Here is an 8,222-nt window from a genome sequence, read left to right as displayed (position 1 = left end):
ACTTAACAATAAACTGAATAGTTAACAATGAAAACCACTGTTCGTTGCCTTAGAGTGGAAATATATATGACTATGCACTTAAGTGTGAGTGAACAGTATAATTGTGTAATGTGATCTGTAGTGAGAGTAGTTAGCATGTGGAAGAGAGTCTGGAGAGAAGAGGAATGAAAGGAGAGGGAAAGCTCAGGTTGAGGGGTTTGGAGACAAAGTTCGGTTGAGATTGACATGTGCAGAGGAGGGAAAGTGGACACGCTGAACAAGGAGCTCCAGGCACCTCAGAGAGGAGGTGGTGGCGACCTCTAAAGGGACCAGCCGAAAGAAGAAGTCTATTTTTCTCTCATTTCTGGCCATCTGAATCTTTTCTCTTCTCGAGGAAATTATGTCCCTTGTTTAAAAACTGATTAGAAAGCCTGGAAATACTTTTGTCACAATCCTTGTGATTCTCCTTTGGGAAAAGGCTAAAAGGACTCAGGTGGAAAGGTTAAACTCAACCTGTGACCCTATGGCTCAGGGAAAATAAAAAGGTGTGTCTGGCCAGCTGCTGACCTGTTTGCCCGTTGATGGTGTTTCCAACGATCAATTTGCCTGTGAAGCAAACTGAAGGAAATGGGGCTTGAGTATTTTTCCTTCATCAGAACACCTGCTGACATAGTTTAAATGTAAGGAAGAGATACCTGTTCATATCCTCACAGCACAACCGAATTAAGGAGCTAAAGTAAAAGCTATCAGTATGTAGAAAAATTATTCATTTAGCTTCCATAATGTCATTATAATAAAATGTAAATACATCTGGAAGATTTCCTGTGAACTTTAACCTCTCTCTTTCTAGCAGAGATACCTGCAGCATGCAATCATTTACAATCTTCAGTTAATAATTACTTTTTAGATTTAGGTCATTAATACAAAAAAAATTATCAGTAGACGAGACTTAGATTTAGAGACTTTATTTGCCATTTCTGACACAGATTACAGTTCAGTTTTTTCAGTTGATCATGTAAATAGTCTTGTTTGTACAGTAGCAGTGGCATGAAAATAAATATACATAAAAAATACAAAACAGAAACTTAACGCTTCCAAATATGGAAGAAAATGATCTAGAGCTGTGTGCTGCCTTGTTTTTTAGTATGATTATTTTCAGCAGGCTTTAAAATTCTTTTCTGGGGATGCAGAAACCTGAAATATGGAGATTTTAAAAAATGGAGTAAAGATATCATGAGTAATCCGTGCTCAGGTGAAAAGCCTCTCTTAATAATGACTATCAGAGCATAAAGTTGCCTTACACTTTTGATAAAAAGAGATAAAATATTTAATTATTTCAGTGTTAACAATATTTTATTGCACTTTCCAGAACCATCTTACGCAGGAGGCCCGAGGCTCAACAACGCCAGTGCCTACTCCACCCAGCGGGTTCCTCACAGAGTTCATTAAGCTTTTTTCTTTTAATGATATCTTTCTAGAAAAAGGAACCAACAGGTTTAGGGGGAAGAGATATGTAGATACATTATACACGGATCAGGCCGCCTTGGACAGGCACAAGACATTCACAGTTCTTCTCTACATGATGCATAAATACACAGACATTTGTGATCATAGACTCTACAGTTTGTCTGGAGTGTTTGCAATAAAACAGCAATCACTTTTAAGTTAAAATAAGATTGATATACAGTATCCATGTGCTATCATTGATGTGGGGCTGTTATTGCTGGTTGAACTCTTCCTTAGTCCTTTGTAAAGTTTGCAAACAGCAGATATAAACTAATGTAGTCGCTAGATGAAGATGACAAGGAAGTGAAAACCCAAAAATAAATTATATTGCTTTGGATGAAATAAATCTACTTGGATATTTTGATACACTAATCGACATTTAGAAATTATTCATAATCTAGTAAACAGTGAATGTTTGTGGTTAATAAAATATATGTAACTTCTTTTCTTTTTCTACACAGTACAATAAAAGTTCAGTTCATGAGGACAAACGGGTCAAAAATAAAGTCTTAATGAGTCTGTTTGGTCCAAGAAGTACTAGCAGGTGCGTAATATCGAGATACTGTCGTTTCTTTTTTTGTTCAGAGCAGAGATATGAAGCTAAATAAGAGATATACAGCTGTCTAATCCAAAGTTTCTGATGCTTCAAGCAAAATAAGCTTCACTTTTCGTGACCCTTGTTTCCTCGAGTGCAATTGAGCATTCACATGAAGACAAAACACAGTGTGAACATTAAGAAAAACGCAGAGCTTGGACATATGTAGAAATGAAATGAAGGCATCACCTTTAAACGGCTAGCGTTCTCGTCAAAAGTCCAAACAAAAGAAACTGCCTCGATGTTTTTGCTTTTTCCGATAAAGCTGGCTCTGCTGTTGTCGTCCGAACTGCCTTTTGAACTTCAGGCACTTCTCTTCATGTCACTTCACCGGAGCCATCAGAGATGTTTTAGGGCCATGACGTGCATCCATACATGGCACATATGTATTGCAGTTTGATGCCCTACAGACAGGCAGAAGTCTGTAGGGCCAGCTGTGTTGTAACATGAGAGTCCTCCATCTGTACACTGGTCATGCACAAGCTAACTCAAGATCTGACCCTCATCCCTCAGTGTTCTTGTCAGTTAGATCCTCTTATAACGTCCTCCTAGACGCTCCAGTTTGGTCCATGTGTCAAAGCAACACAGTCTGGCGCTTTTGTCCTGTTTCCTGCTCATTCTCAGGACAGACAGGAAGAAATGTTGGCGATCACATGAAGGAGTGTTCGGCTGGAGGCCCGTAAGAGAAGCCAGGAAAGGCTCCGGCTGCTTCCTTGACGCTGCTGGTCACAGTCAGCGTGTCTGTGCAAAGAGAGGAGGACACTGGCAGGTGGGTGAACTCAGGGTCAAAGTGTCGCAGGTCCGTGGGACCAGACTGTAACACAAAGATGGGGAAGACGTTAGAAAAATTGCATGTATAATAATGAATTTGCCACTGATATCAGGGTGTTTCATAGCATAAGCACAATGTCCACATTCACTAGATGTATGACTTTCCTTCTATTTCTGACTATTCCATTAACAAAAAGGCTTTGGATTTCCAGCAGATGTCAATAAAGCAGACGCAGTAATATTGTAAATATTGTGTAACTGTTCTTTTTAATGCTTTTGTACAGTTATGGTTAAAGCCGCTCATGCACTTCCAATTAATATTGCATTAATGTAGTTCGCTATAATCGTGAAGTGAAACATGAAAGTGATACTGTGATAGCCTTGTTCTGGGACAACACATCATTCTGATTAAATTATAATGAGTAATACATACCACTGATGGAACAAATGGAGGTGTGATCTTCTTGGCCATCAGGTCCTCCCAGTTGATTGGAGAGAAGAACGAATGGTACTTCAGTTCAAGCTGAAGGAAAAAAGAGAAACTGGATGAGCACAGTGATGGAAAACAAGTGTCACAATCTGTTACAGTCCTGTATGTTAGCCATTCCCAGACTTGAGAGGTCTGTGGCACATTTCAATATGTGAAAATCCTTTTTGGACCACCCAAAACTTTAATAACAGCTTCGATCATCACACAAGCCTAAGATCAAGTATTTCCTTGTTTTGTGCTTGATTTTGGACGAGTTCGGGTTCAAAAGTAGGTCAGAAAATGAGGAATGATTGTGTAATTATATCAATTCCAACCCTTTTTTTGACTTGTTCTATTTCTTTCAAAAATGCAAACCCTTAACTGCAACTTTATACTAAATTATACTGTTGAAGATTAATGTTTTTAATTTACAGCAGGTGACTTCTTGCAGCCCAGTTGCAGTACTTGCAAAGGCCACTAGGGGACTGCAACCCACAGTCTGAGAATCAGGGCTCTATGTGATGTGTGCACTTACAAAGTCATCCTTTCCTCCCAGCCTCTTGGTGCGGTCCTTCTGCAAAAGCCCCTCGAGCAGGTCCCTGCCTGCATTCGACACGTTGGGCTTGAGCACCGGAGCCTTGTGCAGGATGTTACTGTACATCTCAGCCGTGTTGCGACTGTAGAATGGAGGCTGTTTCAAAAAAAGAAAGGAGTTGTGTTAATCTTGTATAAACAATCAGGAGATCTAAAAAGGCATAAAGTCACCGGTTTCCACTTACAAGTCCATAGAGCATTTCATAGAGCACCGATCCCAGGCACCACCAGTCGACAGTGCGGTCATACGCCTGCTTCTGGAGAACCTCAGGAGCCAAATACTGAGAAAAAAAAACAGAGAAAAGTTCAATGCAAGTCCAACATTATTCCTCAGAAGTCGTACTGAGGTCATACTAATGATGAACAAATGTCTAAAGATGTATCTTTTACCTCAGGCGTCCCACAGAAGGTTGTCGTGGTACCGTTGGGCTCAAGGCCTTCTTTGCAGAGGCCAAAGTCTGTTAGGACAATGTGTCCCTGTGAGTCTAGCAGGATGTTCTCTGGCTTCAGGTCCCTGTCAAAAACAAGACAAAGAAATGTTTACTCTAAATGCATCAGGGCACAGGTTTACAGATGTCCACTAGGGGGAGCTGTGGCATCACTCTTTACCTGTACACTATGTGCAGAGAGTGGAGGTAGCCAAGTGCACTTGCAATTTCAGCAGCGTAGAACCTGGCTCTGGGCTCCAGGAAGATTCTCTCTCTCTGGAGATGGTAGAACAGCTGGAGTAGAAAAAAGCAAACATCTGTCAGCATCTGTTTCAAACAAGGTTATATATTCTGTCCTCATTCTGCCGTACTGTGGCTTACCTCTCCACCGTTGACGTAGTCCAGCACAAAGTACAGCTTGTCAGTAGTCTGGAAGGAGTAGTGCAGCCCCACCAGGAAGGGATGCTTGATGTTCTTCATCAGCACACTGCGCTCAGCCATGATATGCTTTTGCTGGAGGAGAGAAGATGGATTATAACATGCCGTTTTCATTGCATTTCACATTACCAGCCGAGAGAAAATAGATAGAGGAGGGGTCCTACCTCTTTCTTCTTCAGGATGATTTTCTTCTGTAACACTTTGACAGCGTAGTACTTGGTGGTCTCCTTGTGCCGAGCCAGTAAAACCTGTTTGCCATCAAACATTTGCATTAGTAATGTAGTCGCAGAGATGACCTATATGTGTGGAGGAGAGCAGTTACATAAAAGGCTGCACGCAAGGACAGACTCACCTTTCCAAAGCTGCCTTTTCCAATGATTCTAAGGTAGTCAAAATCACAGGGTTTGATCCTAAAGAAGAGAAAAAGATAGAAAATTTCATTTATAATTTGTTCTCATTTATGTTTGTCAAAATTGTGGCATAGAGATTTCTTTGAAGTATACTTACTGAGTGTCCTCAGCCAGTGAACTTTGAGAATTTAGGCACATCTGAAAGATACAACACGGGGAAGATCACAACAGTGCCACATTTTACAGATAAAATGAGTCAGACTGTGATGAAAGTAAATAGTTTCTGCTTACATCACTATCAGGAAGTTCATTTTCGACCTCCTCATTCTGATTCTCATCAATCTTCAGGAAGTTGTTAACTTCGACACTGAAAACAGAGAGACAAAGACTCATTCATACGGAGGATTCTGACTTCACCTGGTTTTTATTCAGCACAGATGATTGGATTTGAGATTTCTTAAGAGGTTTCTGAAACTGAGAAGCTGAATGGATGTCCTCTGCGTGGGTGCGACTCCAATGACTGTCTGAAACTTCCAGACAGGTCAAGTTCACCAAGGCTTGTCAAAGCTCAACCTGTCTGAGAAAACCTTAAGCTGCTGATCCGCAACGACAGGGTTCAGCCTGCTCTGCAGGACTCAGGGGTCCAGCTCAGATGCCCTCCTGGAGCATCTGGAGAGGTCAGATGCAACACCTGGGTTTTTTTTTGTCTTTTTCCCACCCCACTCTGACCTGTGTCACGGGCCAAGCCATGTATCATGTAATAATTGAATTACAGGTTTATCCTTGTCAAGGGAACACAGGGGATTTGCTTGAGAGGTGATTATGCAGTGGTGAGATTGTTAGCAAGCCTGTCATGAAAGAACTATTCTTAACTTGGCTTCTTGGACCCAGATTATGCTTTTAACACAATGTCCTGCTAAACCCAGGTGGCTGATTGGATTGGTCGGGACCTGTGCGCACTAATCATGAATGGGATAGCAGTTAGAAATAAACACTAGAAGCTGAAATCCAGGAAGTAACTGGAGCCAAGAGAGATGTTCTTTGTGCCCTCACTTAAAGGTCAATTTTCAAAACCAAAAGCTTACACTTCCAACCATCTCTATTTGTTTATTTTATTTTAAAATGTGAATACTCACTGTTGGCAGATATGTGGAGTAGACACCAGCTTCTGGATGAAGTCATTCAGACCCATTTTTCTCTCCTTGATGAAAGCTGCAGAAAAAGAGGGAACCCCTTTATGTTAGTATGATCCAATCGTGAATCGTGATCCAAACAATTCTCTCTCATTAGAGAGAAAAAAAAATCTGTGTTTGAGTCCTAATCCGCAATTTGTGAGTTTTAAATATCGCATTTCCAGTGTAGGCTTGCGTGTAGTGTGTATAGACCTCTTATGTCGCGGGCTTATAGGTTATGCAACCACTTGGGTCATTCATTCAGATACCAACAGTGGCGGCCAACAAAGCATTTTCCATCACAAATCCTTATTACAACACAAATAACCCGATTTGACATATTTATTCAGATTTCCATACCGCTTTCGCTTATGTCCAGGTTTGAATTTTCCACCATTTAAATGCAGAACAAAAATAAATAAAAAACAATCTTTTTAATTAATTTATTTACATCTGATTTTTATTACTAAAAATAATTTAAAAGACAGGCGTAATTTGTTGTAATTTACAGCTTGATTTAGTGATGGATATTTGGGTAGCGTTGTAAAAACAAGTGTCATTTTTTAGGCTCACCAGTGAGAACAGCTACAATTCCCCTCATTTTGCAGTAAGTTAGATCACATCCAGCTTCAGTCACGGCCATGTTCAGCGATAAATAAATATCCAAAAGTTTAAAAATATGAAGCAAAAAGATGCAGTGATATTTCCTCTGTGGTCCTGGTCCTCTAACCGTTAGCTACCGTTGGTTTTTTTATGTGGCATCAAACGCGCAGACTGAACTCCAATCGTCCGCGCTCCGCTCTGAACTGCCGCTGCTCGAGCCAGCCAATGTAGCTGGGGACCACGTGGTATCAGGAGGTGACGCCCCGTTTTCGTCACCGTCGTCTCCACGGCAACAGTCTCGTGACGTCACGGGATTCCGCTGCAGCCATATTCTGCCTGCAGGAGGCGAGGTGGGGGGAATGACGAGAGAGCCCACCGCATAGGAGGAGGAGGAAGAGGAGGAGGTGGGTGAAAGCACCCCCTACCACACTCCCACCACCAGCACCTCCTCCTCCAACCCCCCCTCCTTATTTTCTCTCAATGGAAAATCTCCAAACTGGCTGTTAGCACCACAGGCACAAAAGGGATTATCGCCAGTTATTATGGAGAAGGAGAAGGAGAGGAAGAAGTGCAATCCCAGGAATGGCCTTGTGAAATCATGTGGCAGCAGCTCCCGTTTTCCCCCTGCTGCAACGCTTTCATCTTCTGAGGGTATGCAGAAATGTATGTCACGACTGCTGCATTTCACCCTCAGCCTGCAACAGCTGCAGTGCGTGATCCCAATAACCAACAAAAAGGTGATGAAGCCATAAAGTGCACAGGGGAAAAAAGAAGGAAAAATACTGCATGGCTGCAGACAGTCTTCTATTTAAAGCAAAGAAGTTTCCAGAAATCTCCCTGCTTCTCTCGTTCTAAGTAATTCACTCCAAGTAAAAAGTGTAGCCACGACCTTGCTCACGGCACACACACAAGGTTGGAGTTATGAAGGTGACTTTGCACGATAATTATATAAATTCAGAGAAATAACATTTGACATCATGATCATCTGAGCTTAAGCAGTGATGGGTCCAGCTGTCACAGATGTGGTCCACTAACCCTGTTATATAATTACATAACCGTGCCATAATGCAGATGGGTATACACGGCCCAGCAAGGAAGGTGAGTGCATGCAAATTTTCCAGGAAGTGTTGACATTAATAGGTATCTGCTGATTGAAAGTGTCATTTAATCTCTCACTGAGTGATAGCAATGATGTTGCAATGCAAAACAGCATGTATTCAGTGGCAGCAGGGCTTATGTTTGCAAAGCTGCACCTGAATGAGACTTCCAGAACAATGTCCTTTGGTCAGACAAGATCAAAGTGGAGATGTAAGGCAC

The 8,222-nt window shown here is 41.6% G+C and overlaps 1 protein-coding gene across 1 annotated transcript; it reads right to left on the bottom strand.

Moving 5' to 3' along the window:
- Positions 1–928: 928 nt before the first annotated feature.
- On the bottom strand, positions 929–7,114 carry LOC308385139 (serine/threonine-protein kinase Sgk1). Its single transcript, XM_080863923.1, has 13 exons — positions 6,876–7,114; positions 6,267–6,342; positions 5,422–5,497; positions 5,288–5,328; positions 5,133–5,190; positions 4,945–5,028; positions 4,724–4,855; positions 4,524–4,636; positions 4,305–4,428; positions 4,100–4,195; positions 3,856–4,011; positions 3,285–3,374; positions 929–2,894 (listed from the first exon to the last, which is right to left on the bottom strand). Exons 1-13 carry the CDS (start codon positions 6,943–6,945, stop codon positions 2,730–2,732), a joined length of 1,281 nt encoding a protein of 426 aa, XP_080720049.1. The 5' UTR covers positions 6,946–7,114; the 3' UTR covers positions 929–2,729.
- Between the last annotated feature and the right edge of the window lie 1,108 nt (positions 7,115–8,222).

This window comes from Rhamphochromis sp. 'chilingali' (assembly GCF_963969265.1).
Source record: "Rhamphochromis sp. 'chilingali' genome assembly, chromosome: 17".
In the NCBI taxonomy this organism is placed as follows: domain Eukaryota; kingdom Metazoa; phylum Chordata; class Actinopteri; order Cichliformes; family Cichlidae; genus Rhamphochromis; species Rhamphochromis sp. 'chilingali'.
The sequence above is the reverse complement of the archived record's forward strand: the minus strand, read 5'-3'. Positions and strand labels throughout refer to the sequence as shown.